We start from the raw sequence: 13,325 nt of genomic DNA, 5'->3' as shown, positions 1-13,325 counted from the left end.
GGGACATACTACCTGACTATCCCAACGAACCTGATACCCTCACGCCATTGCACTTCCTGCTGGAATCACAGGACGGGTCCCATTTGGTATCCGGTCTTTACCGTCAGATCCGCACTGCTGCCCCTGAACCGGAGTCTAGTGCCAGACTGCGCTGGTCCGCTGAACTTGCCATCGACATCACTGATGAGCAGTGGAAATACTGCTGCACGCTTACTTCTCGTATATCTGCCAGCAGCAGATTGAAAATTATTCATTACAAATTCCTTCAGAGAGTATACTATACTCCGGCTCGGAAACACAGATTCGGCTTGGCTGACCACGACCGCTGCGAGCGCTGCCGTGCTGACAATGCTGATTTTTTACACCTGGCATGGGACTGCCCCCAGGTTGCTCATTACTGGCAGCTGGTTATGGAGGCTATTGCGGAGATGGTGGACGAGGCAATGCCCGCTGACCCATTGGTCGCCGTCCTCGGACACACGAAACAACTGCCTAAAGGAAGCCGCAAATTTGTTGACACTGCCTTACTCTTAGCCAAACGTCGAGTAGCCTGCCGCTGGGGCAGAGGAAGAGCTCCTAAGTTTAAGGACTGGCTTACGGACTTAACATATTGCCAGGACCAACACACTACCTTTGCCGAATTGGTACCCCTCTCTTGCAGACCCAGAGATATTTGGGAACCGTTAACGCACTATCTGCTCACACACTCGGAAGACGATGCACGTTCGAGCGACCCCCCCCCCCCCCCCAGCACGCGGACGCCCCTCCCGGATTGTAGCCCCCTTGATTTTCCTTTGCGACGTCCGACTCTCCTAGTCCCCACACGCTCTCATGCCCCTGCAGCGCCCTGTATGGACTAGATCACCTGCCTTGAATCTGGCCCACGCCCCCCCTTCCCTTTGGATATGACTCCCCTCTTGTCTCTGCATCCCCAGCACGACTCGTGCTCCGATTAGATGGCACCCCGGATTTTCTCATTTTTTCTGCACCTATAGGACACATCTTGTCAGGCCTCTACCACGCTAGGATACAAGTCTCGGACATCAGTTCCGCCATGGACTACGGCCTACTGGCCCATCTCGCTGCACCACACTACGATCATATTTCGACAAAGCAACACATTGCCTCGTAGTTATAATTTGGGTTGGGGAGTTCTGGGTTACTGTTTTGGAGGGGAATACGTATTTGAAACAAAAAAAATAAACAGGAGAGGGTTCTCAACTCTCGACTGCAAAAAACCCTGTTCAACTGCTGCTCATCCTTGCCGGACCTGCTCCCTGGACTGCAGAACCAACATCATGTATGTTTTTCTCCCACACGCCGCCGGGCCCCTGGGATGCCGGCTATTGGCTGTGTACTGTTCATGCATTTTGCTGCCGGCCTCCGGGTTGTGGCGAACCAAGCTGTGTACTACACTCTTTTCAATCCAATAAAGCAGGTTGAACCCCAAAAAAAAAAAAAAAAAAAAAAATCCCACAAGTGCTCTGAATTGCTGATGAATTTTCTTGATAATGACTTGGAGAAGAATTGTGTGTAAACATTAAAAGGAAATTTATACATTCTTATGTTCCATAAGGTTGATGTTTTCACATTTTTCACTTGTATCCACATTGCCCTTGTTTAATATGTTTCCTGTTACTGTTTCACCTGTGAGAATTATAAACCACGTCTATTACAGAAATTAATTCACTGGACAATGGCTAGTTTCTCGTTTCTCTGCCTTAACAGTATTCATATTATTTCTTGCCATTTGACAGATCAATAAAGATGTATGAAAGTAAAACTATCACATCTTGCATTAAACCAGAACTCTCCTGAAAAATATAGGTAGCAGTGGGACTAATGGCTATCGTTATCCTCATAGCTTGATGTTTTTCTTTACAGATGACCATTCCAGGGTGTTGCTGAGTCAGATAGATGGAGTTGCATGTTCAGACTACATCAATGCATCATACATAGATGTAAGCATAACCTTTTTCAGTTACTTTCTTCTTTCACCTCGGAATGGTTTGTGCTGTAGGTATAACAAATATGTATGTATTCTAGCTTAGATCCAAAGCATAATATAGTTATTGGTGGTGTGTACTGGAGTGTATAAACGTATCTTGAATGTCTGATTTTGGTGGTAGTCGAGGTAGACCACTACACTTAACTTGATTCAACATTCTCCAAACCTCTATGAATGGAATAATAAGTGTCAATACAGGTACTTCAGTAGCTCCAATGTCTATGATCAGTGCCATGACCACAGTTAACTTCTCCTCTTCATCCTGCATAAGGCCAGTAAGCGGAATGATGTCAATCATTATGACAGTAGATTACAATAAAGCAAGACAATAATTACTGTCTGGTGAGGGCACACACATTTGATTTGACAGATCAACCAGCATAGAATATTTTAACAAAGTCAATTGTTAATTACTGAATGTTGGCCAACATCGTATTAATGTTTTCATCGCCACATCAATGTTAATCCGAAGCAAAAGAACATGTTAAAATAAATAAAATATTGAATTTCATAATTTACCATACATTCTTAAGTTTAAAGCTAAATAGAAATCGTCATTATGAACTACAATTTGTGAATGGAAGAAGCTGACATTTACTGCAGAGCTTCATTCAAACCTAATAGGATCAGAAGCAGAAGTTGTTGAATATTTGCTGTTTGGTAATATCCTTTGAAGCATCTTGTGGGGAATGTCACATTGTTGCATCTACTACTCTTGAACTATATTTGGCTTGGAATAATTTACTATACCAGAATTCTTCAGCCAAAGTGTAATAAAAGACTGTAAGAACACTGTACTCCACCAACCTCTTCTAAAACTAAGTGTAAGAACCCTCATCCTGCATCTTTAGATGCTCAAGCAAAAAGAAGAACCACTTCAGATAATAAAGATAATATCAAATTCAAAACAGTGTCTATAAGAGATTAGATGTTAAATTTAGTTGTTTGAGGAAATTAAAGTAATAAAAGACTAAAGGCATTGTTAATAGAACAAAATTTATTGTTAAAACGGTTTTTATGGTAAGAAATGAAATCATTTTTTATGTGTATTTTTTGGGGCATGAGTGGTAGCAAGAAAGTATTTCCTTGCTTATCTAGGCACCTAATACCAGAAATTCAAAAACTGAACTTTACTAGAAGCATCGAAATTAATAAGGCAAATGGAAATCCACCAAAGCCTCTTCAAAAACAAAGAAAACATAGGCAATCATACAATTTTATGGTATCAATATGAAAGGCTCATTTATAAACCTGTATTCCTTCTTTGATTGTTAATTGAGCTAAACACTGAACTCAGTGAGATCTCACTAGAGACTGTTAAAAGAAACAAATTCAAACATGTGAGCAAATGTCAAAGGTACTAATTTACAATTATGGACTATTTTACCCTGCAATGATGTGGGTAACAATGGACCAATTTACCTAATATTTTACAACGTGGCTAACTGAAAGGTATATCTACAAAGCAATCAGAGAGAGCAGATGGAACTTTCATTTGACCATTTGTGAGAGTCATATGGTTCTTCAACACAGTTATTAATTTGGTGATGAAATAAATTGTGGTCTGGCCAGTCTAAACTGTTATTGTTGGTAGTTAACACTAAATGGAAATTGGATTATCAGTTCTCAAATCATTGGGTTGCTTGTTTGGGATGAGATTTATTTGTTAATCCAATTAACATAAAAAGAAAGTTCTCTGACTTCCTCTATTTTGGAAACATATAAAATATTATTTAAATGTCACAACTCCTACTGATCCCTGTTAACATCATTTTCCTTTTGAAATCCTGTTAAAAACGGATGCACTGTACTTGTATATCTGTTTTAATTTTCATGCTTGATAATCTTTGCTTATATATGCATACTATATCTATGTGATATGATACCATTAAAAAGAATTGTAAATAATTTGAAACAATCTTATCAACAAATAATTTTTAGCGTATTCACTAAAATCAACTTTGTCCTATTACAATATTGTAGTAAAAATATTTTCAACAAAGAAAAGAAATCTCAAATTACACCAAAGCATGTCTTTCTCAGATTTATCATGCAGGCAGTTATGCAATTTCATGTCAGTATTACAGAAATTCAACAGCACTATAATGTTAGCATTTCATCTGCTGTGCATGTGCAAAGGCTGCCACACAAAGTAATTCCCTCAGCATGGCAAGAGTGAGGAGACAACCTATGTAAAATGTCCTGTTTTTGGGTAAAGAGCAAGTCTGACACCTGGCATACACGGATAGGAGATGATAGGTGCAAATGTAATGACTAATGTGGATTGGTAAATGTATCATGAGGGTTCTTTGCTAACATTTTTAAAAATAATTAGTGGCAAATGGATCACTTTTAGGACATTAGGCCAAGCATTGGTAGGATTTGAAAATGTTCCCAACTGCACCCACCAGAACCGTAATCCAGGGGTGCAGGACCTCACCAGTGTGAGACAATGGCAGAAATATCTTACAAATTTATCCATACAATTTGCGAAGTGTAATCTCAAAATGTCCTGGTTTCTTGCTATGGGGGAGGGGGTAACGTTGCATCCCCTCCCTATTTCAAACTTTGTCACTGCCCCACATCATGTCTACAGTGGGGAATGGAAAGGTCCCTAACAGCTTTAGAACAGTGTGCTGCTCTTCTGAGAAATAAAGCAAAGTTGTGCGTTTAATCATGAAGGAATATACATTTTTTTCATTTGAGCCAGGAACTGTTTAATTCATACACCAGCAGTGACAGTGTCTAACACAGGAAACGTTAGCCTCTCAGCCAAGAGCTGCCCTGATCAGCATCTCCATTTAGGCAAAGGTCCATCAATAGTGAGTCACAACAAGGTCCCTGTCCCTGCTGAGGTCCTAGTCAATCATTAAGCTGTAAACAATGGCATACTTGACCTTGAAGATAAGTTTTGTGCTACCAGAAGGTGGACTGAAGCCCCCCTAACCTCCAATAAAACACACGCGGGCACACACACACACATACAGAAACACACAGGTGCACACCCATAGGCACACAGAGACGCACACAGTGATACATACTTAAATGCACACACAGGTCCAGATGCACTGTGATAGTGACTTTGACACCTTGACTTCTTTGTGGTCCATCTACCAGATTGTGAGAGAGAGAGGTTTGTGGCTAAAGGTTTACTCTGAGCAAAGCTAACATTTCATATCCGCTGTTTACTGTGCTTGAATCCTGCCAAATGACTCTGGCAAGAACTGATCATGGTCTCGTGCTGCGGAGAGTAAACTCTGGGTGCCTCCCCTGTGCGTGTGTATTTTGGCATCTCAGAAGAACACAACTGCTTCTTGCACATTAGGGTTTAGAGCTAGCTGTTGCCTCCCATGATGCACTGGTGCCCAGTACTGTTTGCCCCGCATGTTTAAGTGAGTGAGCAAGGATTCCGTGCTGCAGCTGGCTTTCTAATTCTTTAGGGTGGACCTGGTTACAGAGAAGATAGACGACAAATCCTCTGAGACCGGCTCGATTCCCATCTCATTAACATGCAGCCAGGGTATGCTGACGGGCCACTTTCACCTCTTTCGTCCTCTTACACATTATTAGATATTCATTGAATTCTGGATATTTCTAAAGCTTGGGCCTAGGATGGAAGTCAACAGTGCTACACACAGAACTTCAGTACCTTGCCAGTAGGTGCTTGTAACAGATGAATGCCCCCTGACTGCAGTTTAAGTAGATGTTTTCAAATAATTCTGTACATACAGAGCCACTGTCACAATAAAATAGGCAGAAAAATATAGTTACATTTAGTTGTCACATTTAAAAATATGCCGCAGCGGATCCCCCCACCCCCTTCCTCACTACCCATATACTGGAACTGCGCACTTCGATATGCAATCTTCTGTGTGGGTAAGGCATTATAACAAGTATTCACTGCTAAACTGTATCTTTGCCCAACTGTCTGAAGCTGTTGACAGATATTTAAATTTACCTCAGATATTCTTCTTTTCAGGGATACAGAGAAAAGAATAAGTTTATTGCAGCTCAAGGTAATGTATTGTTCAGAAAATGTTTATGACGGACTTCTTTTAAGTTCAAAATACACCCATTCATAATTTCAAGGTTACTCTAAAGGCTCTACTATATTCATTCTTACTTTTTATATTGCAAAAGGATAGTGACATCTTTACTATTGAATAATAAACTGACACAAAGGCCACTCATGGATTTAAATAAATGAATGTTCTAATGTTAGGCAAATTATGAGCTTGCAGTGTGAAATTAATCATCTCTAGACACAAATCATTTTACTTGCATCTATTTTTCATTGTAATTTGTGTACACCTGTGTGTTTGTTGTGCACTCCCTATTTGTTGTACTAACTACACTTGTGATGTACCTATGTTGGAAAATATACAAGTTGCCCAGAGATGTGAATGGTACTTCCTACCTACTCCTTATCCTTGCCTCCTTAGTAAGACTTAGAATGGAAGTCTGTGTGTAGTACAGCTTGTACCTGTGTTTGTGCATGTAGTTGTGTGTGCCAGTGCTTGCATTGTTGTACATTTGATTCAGAAGGGGCTATACTCTCCAGGAAATAGACACTGTATGTGTTTGGGAACTGTCTGTGTAGAGGACAGTGTACCACCGCTCTGAGCCCAATGGTACAGGGCAGGCTGTGGATGAAGGAGGAAGTGGGTGCAGCATTAACCACACATGGATCAACTTCTGCAAAGTCAAAACTCGGTACAGAATGAGCACAGAATTACTCACCCCTTTTCCAGTCACGTACTAATATTTTCGCTCAAAAGCATCCATACTGCGGAGGGAGAGAATCGTGGAGCCAGCGGGTGGGAAGGGGTTAAGGCTGCATGAGGAAGACTCAGCTGTGTGGGAGCCTGAAGTGGGCACAGATGCATTGGAATCTGAGGGATGAGAACCATATTGAATCCTGACCATCAGACGCATGGCAGAAAGAAGGCAGCAGAGAACTTTGAAGCCTCAGGTCCTAGTGCATTTGGAGTCAAAGCATGCATCGACATTTTGTAGCATGAGGGGCAGAGGAGCTAAATATTAGTTTAACACCTGCACAAACAGTGATTAGAACTCAGTATTATTAAGGACTTCTCTAAAACAGGTTTTTATTGGAGCCTCGTGTGGAGATAAGCATTGTAGTCTGGGACAGAGAGGCCTGGTCAAGTATGCACAATCTATCTACCCACGCCACCCTTTTCAAAAGTCTTGCACCATCACTCCCGCAGATTAGGGAGGGGCTAAAGGCCCACACCTTCAGGAAACACCTATCAATGCTTAAAAAAGGACTCTTCCCCTCGAGCCCAAAAACAGAACTCACTACTCTGTTCTAACCCATATGTATTACATTATCCTGTATCGACCCCCTCTTGCAGACTTTTGTATATTGCTATGTAGTGTGTTCGCTTGCTTCCCAGCTCAGGTTGCACTCTGCCGATAGCAATACACACATGCCTGCGTACATTGTCCTTAATCTTAAAGACTACTTACTTGATCGAATCTAACTTGAAGCAGAAAAGAGTTCTCAAAATGAGAGGCATATTTTTCATCCACGTTTTTGTTAACACATTTGAACACGCCGTGAACTGAAGGCCTGTCTGAAATTAAATGTTTACCCAATGCCTAATGTGTACATATGTAAAGTGTTACGCTGCAGTGTATGAGATACATTTCTTGCAGTGCTTATCAGTTCCCCATAAACCATAGGCTTCATCTAAACGGCATGCCATTTTAAAAAGACAGATTGAGCTCTTACTCTACCCAGCATGCTTGTGCTTCTCAAATCAAAAACTCAGTGACATGCATGTGAGGGAAAAGCAATATGAAAATGTGTGACAAAACAGAACCAGGCAGTTCTAGAAGACACTCGTGCACCGTGATCAATTTCAGGGAACAACGCAAAGATTTGGAACATATATGCTGGAGATATACTATAATTGTATGAGTTGCAAACAAGCACACATCTTTTTAAATGTTTGGAATCGGATATTTGTAATAATATGTAGCATTTCCTAGCAAAGCTGCTACCTAGGTATATTTGCACTACAATGCAGATTAAAGCATGTGCATCTCATTCATCAGTGTACTACACTACATGTAATATCTTTCAACGGCTTATGTGGGGCGGAGACCAATCAAACTTCTGAGTCAAAGCAGTAATTTCCTAACATGTTCATGTCCATTCTACCATTTGATTGTCCCAAATTCACACACATTCTGGAAGACTGTCTCTGGTCTCATTATTTTCTTATGTAGTATGATGGAATAACATTATATAACTTCTAGCCTAGTCAGGAGTACATTAAGTGGTTTATTACCCCCACTACCGAGGACCAAACTGGTTGTTATAGGCCCTGAACCCGAGCAGCTCAGGCCTATGACAAGCGTTAGGGCCTTTAACAACTGGTAAAGCCCAAGGCACATGGGCTATAAGGCTATTAGAGCATTCCACCCATGGAAGGTAGAATGTTCTAAATTAAAAAGTGAGAGACAGGACGACAAACATTGGAATGTAGGAGCAAAAGGCTTCTACCAACCATTATAAGCCAGAGCTACTCTATTGTCTTCAATGGAGCTCTCAACATTCCAATGTTCTAATCCCTATTTCGTCATTTTTCTGGGTGAGTTTGCTGTGGCCCATACAGTCTGGCTATGCCCTATACCAGAGTCTTCCTCGGTAAATAATTTCAGTATTAGATGACTTTAACATGCTGATCCTTATGTTGTTGGCTATTAGATGAAAAAGCATTTCCAGGTATTGACTGCCATGGACTTGTACTTTTGTACTTTCTGGTAAGGGCATCATTGAGTTCATAGTAATAATGTATGCTGCGGAGATGTCTGCATCCTTCTCTTTAGTATTGCTCTTTGTATAACTAACTGCAATACTGTATAACAAATAATGTCCTGTCAATCATCTTTAGTACAATTTCCTTGTTTGGCTGGAGTGCTTGTATTTACCTTCTCTCTAGAGAGGCAAGATGCAGTTTGGGCATTTGATGAGCATCTTCTATATTAAGTCATACAAACTTTGGTAGATTTTATTGGAGCAAGCAAGTGTACATTTAACGTTTGGGGTTCAAGTCACAGCGAGGGGTCCAGTATGAAATAATCTTGAACCATCGTTTTCATTTGCAGACCACAGGTGACTATTCTGCCACTGAAACATACTTTGAGGGAAAACATATTCAGGAACATCTCCGGTACTCTTAGCCTTAAACTGATATGATTCTCAAAACACTGATCCTAAGTGCCCAAAAGCTGTATTTACACAGGGGTGCGTGTGTAGATTATTGGCTTTACAACAAGCATTTTGTTTGTTTCCCTATGCTCTCCTGTTTTTGTGAGTACCCTATAAAGCACTAAATATTGAGCCTTGCAGCCATTCCAATGCTGTTAACTGGGATTGGCCATAGAGGTGAGGATGTGGCTGAAATGGTTACTCAAGCATTATATTTCATGTTCATTTCGGATAAATATTGAGATATATGTAGGGTTTCACTTGTTGGCAATCCAAAGGATGTTCGATTGTCAAAGATTATTGTGGTTCACCTGTGGTTACACTGGAAATTTATATGTTTTCACCATGGGTGATAAACTCAGAGTGCCACAACAGTCCCTCCATGCATCCCAGGATATGGATTTATGGATCCGGCATGTAAAGCAGGAATGGGGGCAAACTTTTAGCCGCCCCCTGCCGCAAGGTCTGTAAATACTATGATTGTACACTGTGGTATTGCATTTTGATCTATCTGTACTTGTAGTGATTTGGTGAAATCTTCTTTTCTCTTGGCAGGTCCTAAGCCAGAAACAGTCAATGATTTTTGGAGGATGATCTGGGAACAGAAGTCTGCAGTTGTTGTAATGTTAACAAATTTAAAAGAAAGAAAAGAGGTAAGGAAATGATGCTTGTAATTTGTTACTTCACTCATCTTGCCAAATGAAAAACTATTTAGTAACACAAAAATGCTGTACCTCATTGTTTTATTGTGGAGAAATTGCAACACGTCTCGTTTTGTTTCAAGGAATTCTGGTCCTATTAAATGGTGTAAATAGCCTATTCTCCAAACGTCAAAGCCTTTTGTTTTTAATTACGAGGTTTGTTGAAACCTTGCTATAGTAATGTAGGGCTGCCACAAGCTCAGCAATAAGTTATGACCTCGAGGGGTTTCGTAATTGAATGCATGCTCTGTTTTTATGTCTATAAAGTAGTAAGTCACAATGGTTGTACAATTCCAAAGATCAACCTAGCTAACATCCATGTAATCCCAACTCATTTTGCAGCACCCAGAGAGCACGGTCTGAAAAAATACAGTGCAACATTCAGGGCTCTAGAACCGGCGTCTTATTCCTTCAAATGAAGTCGGAATTGAGAACAAGCACTGGCAAAGCAAAAAGGTCTGGCTTTTTGATTTTGCCAATTCTTTTTGTCGATGCTATTCAGAATCCGCTATCAGAAAATAAAACGTTCATTTCGGAACAGCAAAAAAATCATAATTAAATGAAAGGGGTGCAGTGATGTATGTGTGGACATGCATAACCAAACATGGACTCATATGCACCATGACGCTATTGCGTTCCCAGTATGATGATGTATGTGGGCATGCACCACTCATGCAATTTAGCCCCAGCAGATGGTGTAAGTGTGCCATGCATCACCACGCATGGGCATGCATATATCATGGTGTAGCGGACATTTTTGATTTTGTAGTTTACTGTTTAAGATAGCGAATGCCACTCTTGTAATGGTAATTTTTTTTTTTAAGGTGCACAAATGGCATTTAGAGAAAACAGTCTCCCAGTAGGAAGCTGCAGCTCAATAAAGAGTAAAAAAAGTCCGTTCTGCCGATGAGTGATGGTGAGCACTGGTTGAGGGGTGGAGGAGTCTTGGGCATGTAATAATAAAAAGCGGAACAGAATAGGAAGGGGTGGTGAAAGCCAGGGTGGAAGAGCAAAACAGAGAGCATGAGTGTGTGGTAAGGAAGGGTGAAGCAGCCCACGGTGGAGAACGCAAGGAAGCATGTGTACTCCTATTGAATGCAGTCAGCAAAAGAAAAAAGTAATTCCCTGAATGTAAGTAGTGGATAGAAACAAGTCATAAAATCAAGGGGATGATAAAGATGCTAAGCTAAGAGAGGGACAAACAGACAAAGAGGAAGGAAAGTCATTGAATAAGAAATAAGCAAACAAGATTGACAAGAAAGCCAACAAATGATAAGCAATGGGCTAACGCAAAGTCCTCTGTAACTATTGGTAATATGCCCAATACTTTTCTCAACAACAAACATCTAAACTTGTCTATAGGAGAGACCTAAAAAGGGCTAATCTCTCAAGTCGATGCACTACAGGTTACGGGTACTAAATTTAGAAGTTTGGCGTTTCAGATTTTAATGGTTAATGTTAGTAGAAAATATTGCTATGTGGTTTAGTTTATAAGTATATTTGATTAACACATGCGCCCTATGTATATAGAGGATTACATTTGGAATTTTGTTTATCTGTGACATGTTTATAGTTTTAGAGGTAATCTATTGAACACTAAGGGCCATATGTATGACCGATGTTTGTGGTCGCAAACAGGGAATCGGCCCGTTAGCGTCCACAAAGTAGGTCTGTGCAATGTACAAACCCTATTTTCCGAGTTGGTAACCAATTACAGACAAGCAAAATAGGGTTTACGACTTGCTATTAGGAAGGGGCGTGCCAAGGGCAACCCTTCCTAATAGCGAGTGGTACTTCTATGTACGATTGTTTTGCAACCACAATTGCGGTCGCAAAACACTCACGGTTTACCACCTATTTCAAAAAAGTTGTAAGCCACTCCCCAGGGAACCCTTCCCCTTAGTGGCTGGCAGCAAAAATATTTTTAAGAGGAGGCAGTGGACCCACGGACCACTGCCTACTCTTTAAAAATTAAACAGTAACATTTCATTTTTTTTTTTTAATTCATCCCGTTTTCCTTTAAAAAGCAGTCACAGACATGGTGGTCCCTGTGAGTGCTGGCCATTCCCAATGGAGTCGCAAATTGCGATCTACCTCATGAATATTAATAATGCAGGTAGTTTGCGACCCCATTGAGAATCACAAACAGTGTCTGAGACACTGTTGTACATTCCAGTTTGCATGTCGCAAAACAATGCATTTTGTGACTCGCAAAATGGAAGGGTTGTACATCTGGCCCCTAATCCGGTGTAATCAGGAAAGGTGTCAGGTTCCTGATGCAAATCAGCTTAAGGACCTTGCTGTCTCTGAAAAACGACTAAGCAAATAAATAAATGAACTACTTGCTCACTGTAGCGATCTGAGGACAAATGAGGGAGTGAAAGAGAAACACTGGACTGGAGTTCTCTCTTGGGAAGGATCCGGCACATGTTCAGAGTGGTTCAGGAGGATTCACTGGCAGGAGCAGAGTACGGCACTGCACAGGATTTCCAATGGTGGATCTTGCCATGGACACTAATGCAAGCAAAAATTGGTATAAAATGAATGAATGCAACAAACTATACGTGAGTCGAGTACATTTAATTACTCTCTCAATGCTGACTATTTTTCATCATGAATATATCTTATCAATACACAAAGGCACTAGTGCCCATCAGCAGTGGAAAAGGACCACTCAGTACAATTATTAACACATACATAAGACCAATAAAAAATCCAACACATTACATAACCCACAGAAAAACACATGTGAGTGTTCCCTTATAAAATCCAGTAGAACCACTCAGAGGAAATCTGACCAATGTGCCTTAATATGGCTGTACAATAAGTAGATCTAACTCTAATATGGCATATAATTCAATGTATTTATAACTAGCAGCCCGTCCCAACGTTGTCCGGGTATGAATTGCTGCCTGCCAGTAGTATATTGTTTTGTAGGATTTCGTTTTGATAGCATTTCTTATCTGTGACAGGCCTGTGAAACGCTCCGATTCACAGTGCACTGCTGATGCACTTAAGAGTGCACGTTCAGTAGTGTGTGAACTCGAGTTTCCCTACTTTATTTTTCCTTGCAATATTATAGCGCCCACTCGACAACATGGCATGAGCACAATTTACATTACAGAAGAACACATTAATTTGTGGTAGGCGCGGGCAGACAAAGCGATTTGCCTGGAATCACAGGATGTTGAGCTGATGCCGAGATTCTAACGTAGCTCCCCAGCTCTAAAGTTTGCAATTCTAGAACTTGTGGAGGGAGGTGTGTCTAAAAGTGTATGTCGGTGCTGGCCATCAATGAGAGAGACCTGTGCATTTTTCAAATGGGTGGTGAAAAAATATGAGTATGTTGCTGGAGATGTGGGCCGCCGTGCCACCA

The 13,325-nt window shown here is 40.8% G+C and overlaps 1 protein-coding gene across 2 annotated transcripts in view; it reads left to right on the top strand.

Annotated features, from left to right (window-relative positions):
* Positions 1–13,325, top strand: part of PTPRE (protein tyrosine phosphatase receptor type E) — a 934,466-nt gene that overhangs the window by 683,565 nt on the left and 237,576 nt on the right. For both annotated transcript variants that reach the window (XM_086922566.1, XM_086922567.1), the window contains 3 exons: positions 1,885–1,961; positions 5,988–6,024; positions 9,804–9,901. In XM_086922566.1, coding sequence (XP_086778692.1) covers positions 1,885–1,961; positions 5,988–6,024; positions 9,804–9,901 — 212 coding nt within the window. The remainder of the gene's footprint in view (positions 1–1,884; positions 1,962–5,987; positions 6,025–9,803; positions 9,902–13,325) is intronic.

This window comes from Lissotriton vulgaris, chromosome 5 (genome assembly GCF_964263255.1).
Source record: "Lissotriton vulgaris chromosome 5, aLisVul1.2, whole genome shotgun sequence".
Taxonomy (NCBI): Eukaryota; Metazoa; Chordata; class Amphibia; order Caudata; family Salamandridae; genus Lissotriton; species Lissotriton vulgaris.
The sequence above is the reverse complement of the archived record's forward strand: the minus strand, read 5'-3'. Positions and strand labels throughout refer to the sequence as shown.